Consider the following 15,893-nt stretch of genomic DNA (forward strand, 5'->3'; position numbering starts at 1 on the left):
GTGAACTTTTTAGTGTTTTTATCTAATCTTCAAAGTTTTACAAAAATTCATCTAATCATGGTATTTATTGAAACGATACCTTTTCAAGTTAGACGTGTATTTTAGTTCCACGAAAAGTGGTTATGACTGATGAATAAACCCTTAGTGTGTGTAACCATTAAAATCAAAGCTAAATGTTGGAGGAATATTATTGGACAGTTTGAAAGTGTAGCCAACACTCCCATGAGAACCTGACGTGCAACTGCTAACGAAAGATGAACCTGGCGAGAATTCTAGGGTAAATGGAGGGAAAGCCGACAGGGATAGCATTACAACGGACTTGAGGATCCAGGGCGGCTACGTCATAAAGAAAACGGGGCTTTATACACGATCTCTTCCGTGACGGTAATATTTTTTACGAACTGCAAACGTCCAAATCGCGCGATACTGCAAGGAATGCTGACTTTAATCATCTGAACAACAAGTTTTAAGACAAACAGACAAATGAAAAGACCAAATAATGGGGAAATTTTTGCTTTTACTAAGTAACTCAGATAATACACACCTTCAACTTAGTAAATATTCCTAGCAGTGAAAACGTGAGCAATGATTTTCACATACAAGACTTGCGCAACCTGTCGTTATTTACGTAATCTTCAAGTTCTCCGACAGTTGTTTGGTGACTCAAAAACTTTAATTTGAAATAATAAAAAAAATTGGTTGCAGAAAACATCCCGCAGAGAAGCGAAAATTGAATGGAAGAGGAAGGAATAAAAACCTTTACCCACAAAATCAATTACTCGGATTTTTTGTTTTTGTCAAGGTAAGACTTAATGTAGAAATTGGCAAACAACACAAGCAGGGAGACTGAGTAAGCCCCACATAGATACAGCCAGTTTCGACTGTATCCACAATCCAGGTATAACGCTGCAGAAACCTCACCCAAAACGAGCACAAACTGAGTCTGTTTAAAAAGACAAAACAAAATATATATATATATATATCTATATATGTGCCAGTTTCTTTTTGGGGAACCAAGAGATTCCTTTGGTGAGCCTATGAAAGGTTTGAAGTGAATTTTGAACTTAAACCTGCTGCATTTTAACAGCATTTACTGCTGCAATACGCTAATTAAAAGTTTAAGACCTTTTAATGAAGTTCAAAGCCTACGACTCTTGAGATAAAATTGTTTTTATAGTTGTTTTTGTTTTCTCGTCATTGTTTATTAGGACTTCCATTAACGTTTTTGATAATCGTAAGAGGATTTACAAAGAGTTTCTTTAAGCTACTGCTCTGTTTTACAACTTTCCTTGTTCATTTTTCTTCCGATATCACATATCATTGAGTTACTGACACTCATTTTTTATCGACTTAAATGGTTTATAAAAAGGGATTTTAGACTTTTTAACGTCAAGATCTGATTCTTTATTCTCCCCTCAAGAAGTGACCTATTTCCTTTTAAATTAGTTACGAGAATTTGGTGTTAGATCACAATAACAACTTCTACTTGATAAGTTTGAGTATTCTCGTTACCTGTTTTCTGAACAATGTATGGATATTGTAGGGAGAAGTTACAAGTTAATCACTTTGGGAGTTTATGGCAAAACACAAAAATTTAGATGACTCTACACCGATGTTCCTCGGCCTTTCAGTGCATGACAGACAAAACCAAAAACAGAGGCTGCTCACGACTGAACTGTGAATAACGATTACAAGCGAGCAACTTTCTTCATTTTCACCCCTCCGATGGGGAAATAAACGAACAAATTCAAACAAAAGGAAACCTGCCAAATATATATTATTTGTAATCCTGTTGAAATTGACCTGCATGTAGAAGTAATCACCAAATAAGCACTACTTTTTTCACAACCCTGCAAAATTAACAACAATAACAACACAAGAAAACGGAGATGACGAAAGAAACGACTCGTTGAGCTGAACTTGCTTATTTTTTTCACCTCACAAATTGAACCAAGGCCCATGGACGTCGACAAAACAACTCAAGTGTTTGAAAAGTGCAATATTTATTCAAGATTGAAAAGTTTAAGCACGCAATCAGTTCTATTATCGAGAGAAATGTTTTCAGTATGACTTTAAGAGCCACTTCCGTTACGTAGTTAACAAAACAAGCTAACCAATCACATTACGTGAAACAAACAATAATTTCAAATCAAATTTAGTTCTATCGATCAGTGCTCTGAAGAAGGGCTAACACTCAAAACGTCGGCTACATAAACCCTTTGCGGTGACCCAATTTATACTATAAACTTAGTTGATAAAACCAAATTAGTTTGCAGTACTTCCCCAATGACGTAGCACCACAGTTTCTCAAGACACGTACCCTCTTTATTTAATGATTTCAATTCATTTCTAACAATCGGTGCCTAGAACCAAAGCAAGCAAATTAATGCGACATAAAATTCGGAAGGAATTTATTGGTCTTATACTTCAATTGGCTAGGTCAGTTTTCAGCATGTTTGCCCAATGAGAGAAGTTTCAGAGTAAAAAATAAAAAAAAAAGAAGAGAAACGCTCTTATTAGTGGGTTTGGTACGTTTTTCAAATAACAAACTTAACGCAAAACTAATTTTACATATTTTACATATATCTTGCTACTGGAGAGAACACGAATATCGTCTACACTGTATGAAAGTACAATAAATGTGTAACATGTACCTATTGACAAAGCGGAAGGGCCAAACGGGAAAATATTTTCCTCGAGGTCATGAGCGCAGCGAGGTCCGTGCGTCATGACTGAGAGCCGATTATTTTCCCGTTCGGCCTGACCAACCTTAGTCAATAAGTATTTTATAATGACTGCCGTTCTTTCCTTATCTTCCTTTGCTATTTTGGCTCGCATCTCGCAAGGATGTCCGGTTTTGTACGGCCCTGCTCGCACCAACGCGTAAGGTCCGCGCACGGGGGCTATTGGAAGATTTTTTTTTCATTAAAGGCGCGTGCGAGGCCGAACGGGTCATATAATAAAATATCAAATTAAAAGAACATTATCCTTACTTCATTCATAAATTTTTCTACTGCCACGACTTCAAAAATGAAGACTTGATAAAATGGTTTGCCTAAAGTAATCTCTGTCTTGCTACTATTCAGTTTCCTACTATTTTTTCGTCAACATTTTTATCCCTTCACCATTAAATAAGGTCATTAAATACCAAAACATTACACGTCAAAATAATTAATTTGAGTCTCATTTACTCGTCCATTCCAGTATCCAGTCATGCCAGTCCAGTCTACGCTTCCTTTTTACCGCTCTCTTTCTTACTCCTATTTTGCAGGTAAGTTTTAATGTAAAAGTTGGCGAACAATCCCATCAGACTGAAGGCGTAAAACACCATGACCCATTTCGCCCAAGTTGGATATTTACAACCGTGGTCCAACAAGGAAAAAATGCCAGAAACTATGACCACGGCAAATTGCGTCTAAAAACAAGGAGACAAAGAGGCCATCACAACACGAACCGTACTGCACACATTTCTATTGTAATCCCAACGGCCAATCGAAACAAAGGAAAGCATTACAAGGGAACAATGAAAGCTCCTGATTGGCTGATTAGGAAGCACGAGATTTCTGGACATATCACAGAACGTAGTAAAGAAATCCAATCCAGTCGTTACAAACGAGGCTTAATCAAAAAATTGCTCGAAGGCATACTCCTGTTTTTAGAAAAAAAACACACTGTAATGTTCAACTATTTCACTTCCAATGCATATTATCTCTGCTAACCAACGTATGTTCCTTTCCGGTACCTCACTTTCGTGAGAAACTATCATTGTAATACAATTTGTCATAGCTATGGAGCTCCGCTGCGCGCGATAAGGGCTCCGCTGTTAATTTTATATTTCTTCGTGCATCAAGACTACGTTTGTTGAAGCCAAAACAGCTGAAATATCTTGACATGTCTACCTGAAAAAGTTGTCATAACTAGCTCCCTTATTGAATAACTACCCCTAACTAAACGCAATGAGTCCTGAGATCTCTTCACTAAAGTTACTACACACACATTTGTATGGGTTTCGCCCTGAGCGAAAGCAATGCTTAGAGGTTAGACCATGAACAGCATCTATATAGTGTGGTATTACATTAAAGTTTGAGTAATTAAAAAAATCATGAGCTTTCTATGTTGATTGTAAGATCAATCCTTCTATACCATATCCAATTTTTTTTTCTCAGCGCAAACACACAGTAGACGAAATGCATTGCGTACATGCAATAGTCACAGGTTTGGGTGAGGCGAATTCTTAGAGTTTGGCAACACATTTTGAACAAGACCAAAATTGGCCGCTGAAAAATTGCGCACTTGCTTAAAAATGATTAAAAAAAAAAAAAAAGAAAGAAAATCCCACGATTTTAATCCAAAGTAAGTACAACTAGACTTCCTTCTCTGAGAGTTCCAGACTAAGAAACTAAACACACATCGTATTCGCAAATGATAACGCGAGGTCTATAGCTAACTATCCTCATCAACTTTAAAACCCAACGGAAAAAAATGCTGCGTCCATTCAAAACAAGTTCCGCATATACCTGCTATACTCGATCGATAAATTCCACCATTCCAAAGACGACTCAGAAAGTTACATCAAATGATCAGATTAATGGATTATTTTTGTTGAGAGTAACACATTTCACCGAGGTTTTTACGTTGTTATCACTTAGTACATTAAACGCTGTGCTATCAAAAAGCTGCAATACCCCAATGTAAAGTTGATGTTAATTCAAAACTTGAGTGAGTTAACAAGAGACCAGGCAAGTAGACAGATAATATTACAGTTTTATTCAAGTCTCAAAATTGAGCACTTATTCAAGTTAACTTAGTCTAAGTTAAATACACACGAGCTTTTCTTTAAGCAATCTTTACGGCTTGCTCACACCTGCGGTTGTTAACTCTCCCCTTTAGCTGCTACATATTTCCGTGTTAATTGGTAACAATTACTAATTAGTTATTGGTGTTAGATCAAGATAACAACTTGACATAATTATTGAGTATTCAGATTAGCTATGTCATGGCTTGATAATGTATGATATTAAAGGGAGAAGTTGAATGTTAATACCTTCTGGAATTTAATGGTTAACGAGATTCCTAGCCAAAGACAGCAGCTCAAAACACTTCAAGGAGACCGGCTACACAACGGGAGATGAACCCACCTTTTTCTTCATGCATGAAAGGGGATGTGGTGAGGTAAAGAGATTCAACAATCAAAGTAATCCCACTATTTGGCAATTAAATGTAGATACTGCATTATTCTCCAGACAAATGATCAATTGGTTTTAACCATTTCTGACTGTGTTATCCATCGGATACCAGTCCATAAAAAAAGTAAAAAGAGAGAACTTGGTCCATGTAATCAATATCGCATATGATTGGCTGTTTCTTCGCATGCTCGAATGATGACCAATGAGAGACATCGTACCGTCCTCTCAGGATGACGTCATTAATTTGGGTTTTTACTTGTTAAATCACAGACCTTCTCCGAACACGCCACTATTATGCGCACAATTTAAGGCCCAAGTTCACCCAACTGCAATTGCATGCTTTTCCATTTTTGCAATGTCCTGATTGGCTTATCATTTAATTCCCTCGTGATAATTCTTCCCCAATCGAAATTCCCCTAAGTGACAGTCGACCATTAAAGCTATTTCCCAATGAGGTTCCTTATGACAACGCGTTCAAAGTTGAAACAAATTTACTTACCAGTTGAAGCCTTGTGATGTAACGCTTCCACCAAAGGTAAGGCCGCATTTGAGGACCGATCGCAGACAAACCATAATAAGCATACATGATCACGTGAACAAAGCTATTGCATGTTGCACCAAAGTAAGCTGGGGGGAAGAAAAACATAACCTTTGTGAACTTGTTATAAATTGAGACAATTCTGGGTAAAGTGATTCAGGATTCAAAAAAAGAAAGTATACTTACAGACACCACCTAGAAAAAAAAAAAAAGGGAAAAAATTTGATGTCAGTAAAAAGAAACTTTCAAACAAACTCAAAATTTTAAGGAGTTTGCAACGAATACTATTCAAAAAATTTTCCATTTCTTCAAAGTTAATGTTCGCGTCATTGAAACTGTCCCTTTTCACTATGCACTTCTGCTACTCAAACCGTTTAATCAACTCCCTCAAAGTAATCGAGTTATTTTACTTCACAGATGGTTCAGCTCTCAATTCGCCCTCGCTTCACGAGAAAAAGAAATTGAATTCCCAAGACCTTTGCATTGCCACGACGAGGGCATCCTTTACTCAACACAAGGTGCAAAGTTCTATTAAAAATACACTCCCCCCTCCCCCTTCCCACTCAGTCACGCGTTGCTCCCTTCTCTCCCCCTCTCCACTAACCGGGTATCCATTTGCAAACCATCCACCAGAGCACACACATGCTGGCGTGATGATACACGTGCAAGAATGTCACTTGGTTATTCTTCTTGCGGAGAATGAAGAAAAACTGAAAATAACACCACAAAATTGTTATCATCCGTCATTACGGACGAACGCCACAGGAATGTCGCCCCTCTATTTAAATGTCCCTCCGCGCAGTATTACGACGGATGCGCAAGATGAACTGGGAAAACTTAGGCATGATACCACATGGCTAAGGAACGTACTGGGTTCAAATTATTTTACTTCTTCAAAGTTTGATTCTACGAGATTAGTAATACAGAAAGACAAGGGCTGACTGGTCAAGTGAAAAGGCGTGTTACCGTCTCAACCAATCAGATAAAAAAAACTAACACCAGTGGAGAGTTGTAATAGCAACTTTCTTTCTCGTTGGCCGCCGTTATAACTTAGGTTTAAAAAGTGAACTTCAGCAATCAAGAATGCAACACCAAGGTAGACATCGATTGAAAGTGAATTTATATTTTGAGCTAGAATTTCGCGAATGGCTGGATGCGGTTATCGTCTCTTACGGCACCACACCTTAGCATAACGAATGGGAGCACTGTAGAGTTCCAAATGGAAGTTTAAACGATTTGCCGTCGGGCTTTCCGTGCTTTACCACGGAGATTCCAGTTAAAAAATGTAAAAAGTTTTAAAATACACGTGCTGAGCTATTATTCTGGCTATTAGATCTTTTGTTTAGCCACGTTTCCGTAACCGTTATGGTTTTGTTAGGGTCCCTTTAATTTGATTTACGACACACGATCACAACTGCCCAAAGCACACTTACAGTATCAAGATATTCCAAAAACTTTGACAGCCAATATACATAGCAAACTCGAGCCAGCTAGGTAGAAGAAAGAGAAAACAAAACAATTTGAGACAAATACTTTGCGTTGCATTTAAAATATACGTCTATTTCGGGGTAACTCACTATGCACGGATGGGTTCTTTGCTATTCTATCGTCCTTTTCAACCTCGCCATCTTTCGCCCCTGTCCACTTAATGGCTCGTAAATGCGCTACCCATAATTCATTAGCACTAGTTACTTTGTTTGGTCTCGAGTCATAGTTACAGTTGTTACAAACACCGTGTTCTCCCTTATTTAACGCACGACAAGTAAACGAAAATTTCAAACTAGCAGAGCAATCCTTTTACTTGTTGAATTTGCAAGAACTCCAAGCCTTTTTAGATGGTAATAAGTAGAAGTAAGATGAATTCCAGACCTTACATTGAATTACCTACCCGGTTTTGTCTTGCATCGTCACGTACGTAAGGCACTGAATCACAGAGAAGATTAAAGTTGGGAATATCCAGAACAGAGGCAATGAACTACAGAGTAAAACAAGCAAGAAGTGTCAGGTACAATGTATCTTCTGAGAAGCACTTTCCCAAAAGGTGACTTCGATTCACATCAGTCGATCATACTATGAAATACATCATCAAGGGGGTAAGTTTCTAAAGAATCTGTGGTGCTGTGTTGGTGGGGGTAATAAGGTAATTTTGGTTTTATCGGCTGAATTGATAATGTACATTGGCCACCGTGAAGGGTTTCAAAGCTGACGTTTCGAGTGTTAGTACTGAGAAGACAGATACTTTAAACAAGCGAATTCTTAGAGTTATCTTGCAGGATTATAATTCTCCCTATGCCTCTCTACTTAGCAAAGTTAACTCCAAATCTCTGCATAAAAGACGCCTTCAGACTTTCTTAATTATATTGTACAAGAGCTTGTTTTTTAACTGCTATCCAGGCTATGTAAGGAATATGTTTTGTCTCTACCGTCTACAAAAACTACTACTTATGGTCTTCACTCCTTTTCATAAATGGCTTCAAAACTATGGAACTCTCTTCCAGACTCTTTTAGAACGTCTGACTTTTCTGATTTTAAGCGCAAGATTCTACAGTACAGTAGAATGTTACAATTTTACATTTTAGTAGTATTTAGAACTATACTTGTAACTCGAAGATACTAGCTTATCCTTTAGCTACTCCAAATTCGAGATTAAATAAAGTATATGTATGTATGTATGTATTGCAGTAAATGGTTTGAACCCGGGGAAAACATACGAAGGTGTAGTCTGATCGTCCGGGTGAGTGTAGTCCTGAGAAGGACTGTCGTCGGTGGTAGTGTGGAGATGGGTTTGTGGGCAACGCGGATATTGAAGGGTAGTAAGATGCGCGAGATGTTTTCAGACATGCCTTTTATGTACGGTATCGTTGCTGTAGTCGTAGGGGTTGCGGTGTCGTTTGTTTCGGTAGTGGTAGTGGGTCGGTGAGTGTTTCGTCGGATGAAGTCGTTGTTGTAGTTGTTCTTCGTAAAAACACGGTGAAGGTATTTGTTCTCGTCGGATAAGCTGTCTCTCGAGTCACATACTAGTTGTGCGCGTCGTGTTAGACGAGGAAAGGTGATGTCAGCAATCACATTGCTGAACACCAACGACTTACCAACCACAACATTGACTGGGACTCTGTGCAATGCCTAACCTACAGCACTGACTATTTTCAACGACTGACTCTGGAAAGCTGGTTTACTAACTTAGAACAGACTCCCCTAAACAGATGTCAACAACTACCCGCCCCATACAAACGACTCATTCACGACAAACATAACAAACGACCGAAAAAGAACGACCTAACTTTACCGACAGATCGAAACAGACCAATCACGACCGACTTACGTCACTTGAGTCTTACAGCCAATAACATCACGGCAAAACCAACCAATCATTTCACACGAACTGGAATAAGAACATTCTACTGACAACAATCATTCACTTGACTCTGATGATGACTTCCGCACAGGTTGTCGAAACGTCAGTCACTACCACCGACAACAGTCCTTCTCAGGACTACACTCACCCGGACGATCAGACTACACCTTCGTATGTATCTATGTAACACCTATCTATGTATGTATGTATGTATGTATGTATGTATGTATGTATGTATGTATGTATGTATGTATGTCTGTATGTATGTAAAAAAAACAACCTTTATTTATGTGTCAAATCTAAAATAGCAGTTATACAACCACTAACTGGGGACACTAAATACTACCTAAAAATTTAAGAAATTTAAAAAATAAAACAATATATATGTACAATTTAAAATCTAACCTAAGTCTTACATAAAAGGCAGTTTTCACATTTACTATCAGTCAATTTAGAAACAAGGTCTATTCTACGTATGTATGTATGTATGTGTGTGTGTGTATGTATATGTGTGTATGTATGTGTGTGTGTGTGTCTGTGTGTGTGTGTGTGTCTGTGTGTGTCTGTGTGTGTGTGTATGTATGTATGTATGTGTGTGTGTGTATGTATATGTGTGTATGTATGTGTGTGTGTGTGTCTGTGTGTGTCTGTGTGTGTGTGTATGTATATGTGTGTGTATGTATGTGTGTGTGTGTGTGTGTGTGTGTGTGTGTGTGTGTGTGTCTGTGTGTGTCTGTGTCTGTGTGTGTATGTATGTGTGTATGTTAGCCCTTCGCCAACCGAAACGTCAGCTTTGAAATCCTCCACAATGGCCAATTCACATAATCAACTCATTTGATAAAACCTAAATTACTATGGAATACATCACCTAGCAAGATCAATAACTCACTTCATACACCATCCATCCGGACAGTAGCACAAGTGCAAAGTTGTAAACTATGAGAACTTCTCTCAGACTGTAGGCCTCCCTCTTCTCCATCACTTTGGGTCCGACCTTCACGATGAAGAGATACATCGCCACTAAAGAGATGGTCGGCCAAGGTGTGGCGACAAGTGGCCATTCTTCAGTTTTTGGATCTGAAATGAAAACCGTTGATATAAATAGTAATATTGCAAATGAATTTCCCAGAAACAAACAGAAATAGCGAGATGTAGTCGATTAAGTGGATGCAGTGGCAGACTGGCGGGTAAATCCACTGTAGTTACTTAGCTAGGTGTTTGGGCAGGAAGATACCCTAGCATAGGTAGGTAACTTTAGGTAAGAAAACCATTGTTAAGTTATGAGGTACAGAGTGGGGTGGTAGCTAGGTGCACTGTTGGCAGGTAGGTAGGGAGGCAGGGAGGTAAATGGCGAGGTACGAAGGAAGGGAAGAAGTTACATGGATAGGGAGGTGGGCAAGCAAGTAGGAAAGTAGGGAGGTAAGTGGGGAGGCAGGCAAGAAGGGAAGTAGCTAGATAGACAGGTAGGTAGGTAGGTAGGAAAGGAGGTAGGTAGGTAGGTAGGTAAGAAGGGAGGTAGAAGGTAGGGAGAAGGTAGGGAGAAAGTTAAGTAGGTAGGGAGGTAGGCAGACAATTAGGGAAGTAGGTTGGTAGGGAGTTACAAAAGTCAGGAGGGAAGTAGCTGAGTGGGTCAGGTAGCTAAGGTTTTCAGTAGGTAGGGAGGCGAGTAGGTTGGGAGGTAGGACGATAGAGAAGTGCCGAGAAGGGAGCCAAGGAGTCAATAATACTTACCACCGTTGTCGATGGCCCAGTGGTAATAATCTACGAGACGCTGAGTAGTGGTCGTCATAATTTCTATCAGTCTTCTTTATCTACCTGTGAAGATTATAAACACAGTCAAGTACGACTTGCGAGTTTTCAGCATTATTTTTAGAAAACCATGTAAATTGAATACTGATTTATTATAGCAAATAGAACAGAAAAAGAGAAAAAAAACACGCGTGCCGTAAGGAGAAAACATCCATAACGATTGAGTGAAAGGGCAAAAAGTGTCATGAACAGTTGTCACGTAATTCTGAGATATGCCCCAATCAACGTTCAGTTAAGAAACGTTTTCTTTGTACATAGAAGTTAAACCTCGCAGTGTCCAAAGAAATCACCTTGAGGACTGCAAAAATACCCTTGAAAGTCGATTGTTTCTGTAAATTGTACGAGCGCTCGTATGGCAACAGTGTTCTTCTGTAAGTGTCCCAAAACAATCACTTCATGATCCCCCTGTTATACAGAACAAAATGCGGGTGCATCCTTGTTTGAATGTAATTGAAGAAAAGTTCAGTTTTTTCTGATGTTAACAGTATTTTCTTTCTTATTAAAATTTACCACACCCAAATTTCAAAAGATTATTTTAGGAACTGAAAGCGAAACTACGGGCAACTGGAACAAAAAAAACAAAAAAACAAAAAAAAAAAGCTGCAAATCTGACAGTCGCGACCCCGAACTGGGAAAGGTAAAGCCTTCCTCAGTCACAGTTTACGCGACATTTTGCAAACTGACCGTAAAACTGATAAAAATTTCTTGCGGGATTGCCTGGAAAACATTCACTCAAGACAAGTGATGATTCACAAAAGTAACGACACTGTTTACCTTATTATACACGCGTGAATTGAGCGTTCAATTGAATGAAATCTTCAATAGGGCGTGGTGTTGCTGGGGATATTTCACCGCTTAAGAAGAGCGTCTTATAATTCGGTTTCCAGCGCAATAAAAGAGAACTTGATACCCACTTTTCTCGCAGAAAATTTACAACCGGACACGGTGGTTATGTATTTCGCTGGATGTCACACGGGAAGGGAAAATGCACGACCAACTTGAACTGATTCAAACCGAGTTTGTTTACACCAATGGGCCAATTAGAAAGAAGGCTGGGGCAGGTGTTATGGGTTTCATTTGAATAATTCGTCGGAGCGTGACAACAATAAACGCCGACGTTTTGGAAATTTCAGAAGCAGTTGAACGCGTCCGAATCAATACAGATTAACCCTGTATGTTTACCTTATTAGCATCACCAACGATCGTATCGAAAGAGTGGTACATAGTATAATATTATTTCTTTAAACGTCTACGAACTGAATTGAAAATTTCCTCATTCAAAAAATTTAAAAATTAGTTGAGAAAGAGACCTGGGAATTAATGGCTTTCCTTCTATTTCCTAAACAGTATTTTGCATGGTCCTGCCTGAGACAGTTGATTTCGGTACAGCTTGAGTAAACTTTTCGTAACAATTTTTTTCAACGACATGTGCGTTGTTATTCACTTTGACCAGGAGTTTAAATAAGCAAACACTCGTGCTTCAAAAAAATAAAAACCATAGGTTTTAAAATTTATACGGCTCGAATATCCCAGGTTTATCAAATTAACGAAACGAATTCTAGTGAAATGACCGAGGACAGGCTTACCTAGAGAAGGATCAGAAATTGCAACACAACTCAACGTAATGGATATCATGGGCGTAGCCAGGATTTTTCAAAGGGGGGGTCACAGAGACTACTCACCATTTACAGCGCTGCTCTCCCGCGTGTATCAGCGGGCTCAGTCGTATTATCGCGGCATGAAGGCCCATATCAGTGGCTTTTACGGCCAAGATATTGTCATGGCGTTTTCGCCACCTGAATATTGTTGGTTGTTTGCTCTAAAGAAGACCTACCAAGGGAGGGGATCACGGGCACCCCAGGACCCCCCCTGGCTACGCCCTTGGATTTGAGAGCGAAACAGTTCTGAGATAATGAACTTTTTAAATTTTTTAGTATAATTTCCATTCTTTGTCATTTTAATTGCAAACGAGGCAAACTTGCCATTAAGTTAATTTAGGGAGCAAACACCTAAACAGCAAGTGTGTCAATATAATTAAAAAGAGTAACTATTTCAGCTCCATGTCCTGCGTTGTGTTTGTGTTATATACAATACTACTCAAAAGTAAGTTACCACCTCTCGTCTCGTTTCTCTCGAGACACGTCTCGTTTCCCTCAAAAACCAATGAAGCGTTAAGTATGGAATATATTACTTGAACTTTGCAAGACAAAGTGGGGAAATGCGATGGATTCCTGGCAACTCAACACCTAGGCCTTAAAGTAGTTCCTTACAGAGGAAACCAGCATAGTCACCACCCATTTGGGTCTGCAGGAACAGGTTGCTTCAATCAATCCCCTCAGTCTATCCTCTTCCTACCTGGTTATGGTGATTTCCAGTCAAAGGACTAGAATTCTGTTAATAAAGGGTTACCTTCTCAAGATGAGAATTTACCTAGTGTTAGTGTTTTACAAAAAAGCTAAAAATTAAAATGAAATAACAAGTCATGCTATAATCTTATCAGGCCTGCAGTGCTGGCAGGGCAAGTCTAAGTGTTTCATCAAGCTTGTTATTATGGCCCTTTGATTTACGGTAAGAGTTGAGGTACTAATTTTACTCTTCAAAGGGGCTCCAGACAGAACATTAATTAATTTTTTCTCATTGTTTGTATCCTGTTTTTCAGTCACTGTCCATTAGAGAGTCAAGCTGTGAATTTCCATCTGTAACATTTAGATTGCTTTGCTGCTTCCCTTCAGAATAACATGTTTTGTTGATCAAACAACAATTTTTGTTACAAATGTCATCTCTACACTATTCCTATCAAGCTGTGAACTTCAAACCATAACATTTCAATTTCAATACTGCTACCATTCACAACATGTTATGTTGATCACACAGCAATTTTTGTTACAAGTGTCATCTATACACTATCCATATAAATGCATTATTTTTCTAAGCTTTTATGCTCGCTAGGCCCCATCTTAAAGCCTTCCCAGTTTCCTTTGATCTATCTGAACAAGGAAAATAAAACATATTTACCATGGAAGCTGTTAACACATGGTGTTTATAGTTACACATGCAAGAGGTGGAACCTATTTAGTGGGATTAAAGTCTACTGTATTTTGGACCTCACCCTTAGAATCTCTTCCTCAACCACTGAACTGCACAACTATGCCATAATACAGGGCCTGCCTGCTGAGCGCTTTTCTTGTGCTGACTGATAATAATACATAACTAAAAGCTCTCAGTTAAATCTAGAGTTGTATATATTAGTTAGTTCCCAATTTTTGCTTATTTGTGTGCAATTAATCTGAGAGTAGTTAACCTCAAACAAAAAAAAAAGAATGCTTAGATCTACCTTTTTTCACCTTTACAAAGTACTTTGCTGGAAATGTTACTCATTTCTAATAGCTTTTAGGCCTTCAGAAGATCATCTACTTAACAAAAACCCTTTCTTAATAACACTTGGTACCACTTGAAAATCATGTCATAAAAGCAAGGACATATGTTTTAATTCAAGTATCAACTTATCATTATTAAACTTTTAAAACAAACATTCATCATAAATGTAAACACATGTGTTTGTATACCCATGTACAGATGTTTATTCATACTTCAAAATATTCCCACCCCTTTCATGTATTGTTCATTGATCTTGTGAGTGAAAAATAATTTTTTATATTATATCTAGACACAGACGACACTTGTGCAAACTGAAACAAATCATTCTGCTCATGTGATGACTTCAAGCAATTGAACTTCCCCTGGACATTTTGATAACTCTGTATCGTATCATACCAATGTCATGTGAAGAACTTGAAACCTCTCGATCAATCAACCCCCAATCAAAACAAAATTTTTGTTTCACGAGTTTTGAAACATAAAGACAAATCATCCTTCGGTGTCCCAGTAATTCCGGTGGCAAATCATTGCAACATACATGTATCATTACAAAAACAGATTTGAATAATGTTGCTTGATTTAAACATAGCACGGAATTTTAGATGCTGACCAAGCCAAGAGCTGGAAACGCGGGGCTATGTTGCTTATTAACACAGTCCTTTCAGTAGAGAACCTATGTTTACGAATACAGGAAAATTTTTTAAGTGGACTTTAGCGTGGAACTAAACACGTGGAACACAATCATCATCGAAAATAAAACACATGTGATCTGTATTTTCATCATTGGCAACGTTCTAAATTTGTCTCCCTGGAAAATTCAAATTTCTGAGCGTCAATCGTTAGGAAGGCTCGTTTTATAAACAAATTTGAAAAGATCTGCCCGTAGAAACCGAATTTGGAGAAGAAACTGTTCCCACATGAACATCTGTTCTAAGAGTCGTTTCGATAATGACATTCAATATTGAAGTGTCAGCGTACTTACTTGATTACGACCGATCGCTAGACTTCTGGCCAAATTGTGTATAGTTCTAACCCCAGAAATGCCAAACGGAACTGAGTAACGAGACCGCAATGAAGTGATTTTACATGACGAAATCCACAAAGCCGTGAAATGAAAGCGATGCATAGAACTTTAACCTTGATTGACCTTAATTAGAGTTGCGTAACACCATAATTCCACGGGTACTTCACAAGGATGCGAACTCATTGAAAGGAAATTTTCAACTTAATGCACTCAATATTTTAAGCAGAACGTTAGGAACATGCTTCGTTTTGTTGTGCATGCTGCGCAGTTCTCTACAGGTATTTTATAGGAATCGGGCGCGACAACGAGTACGAAATTACGCAAAAGGGTACCAAATAAGTTAGGGATGTGTACGAAATTCCAGAGGCCTCCAGTTACTTCGCTAGGCCGTATCTCTACTTAATGAAACCTTACCTCTGTGTAGCTTCGGGTTGAAGTTAGACTCCGTAGAACAGGTTTCTACCACCTCTTAGACAATTCTGTGAGCGATTGCCAAGAGGGAAAAGTCTAAGAAGCAGACCTACTGTTAGAGGTCAGGCTAATAAGCATGATCACTGCATTCTGATTGGATAACGTATAGTGGTGCGACAGATGCACGAGAAG

The 15,893-nt window shown here is 38.6% G+C and overlaps 1 protein-coding gene across 1 annotated transcript; it reads right to left on the reverse strand.

Moving 5' to 3' along the window:
* Positions 1-1,986: 1,986 nt before the first annotated feature.
* LOC111321466 (very long chain fatty acid elongase 4) lies at positions 1,987-15,861 on the reverse strand. Its single transcript, XM_022924347.2, has 9 exons — positions 15,705-15,861; positions 10,811-10,894; positions 9,969-10,156; positions 7,613-7,699; positions 7,158-7,214; positions 6,329-6,434; positions 5,911-5,919; positions 5,686-5,813; positions 1,987-3,415 (listed from the first exon to the last, which is right to left on the reverse strand). The coding sequence occupies exons 2-9, from the start codon at positions 10,866-10,868 to the stop codon at positions 3,227-3,229; spliced, it is 822 nt and encodes a 273-aa protein (XP_022780082.1). The 5' UTR covers positions 10,869-10,894; positions 15,705-15,861; the 3' UTR covers positions 1,987-3,226.
* Between the last annotated feature and the right edge of the window lie 32 nt (positions 15,862-15,893).

This window comes from Stylophora pistillata, chromosome 10 (genome assembly GCF_964205215.1).
Source record: "Stylophora pistillata chromosome 10, jaStyPist1.2, whole genome shotgun sequence".
Classification (NCBI taxonomy): domain Eukaryota; kingdom Metazoa; phylum Cnidaria; class Anthozoa; order Scleractinia; family Pocilloporidae; genus Stylophora; species Stylophora pistillata.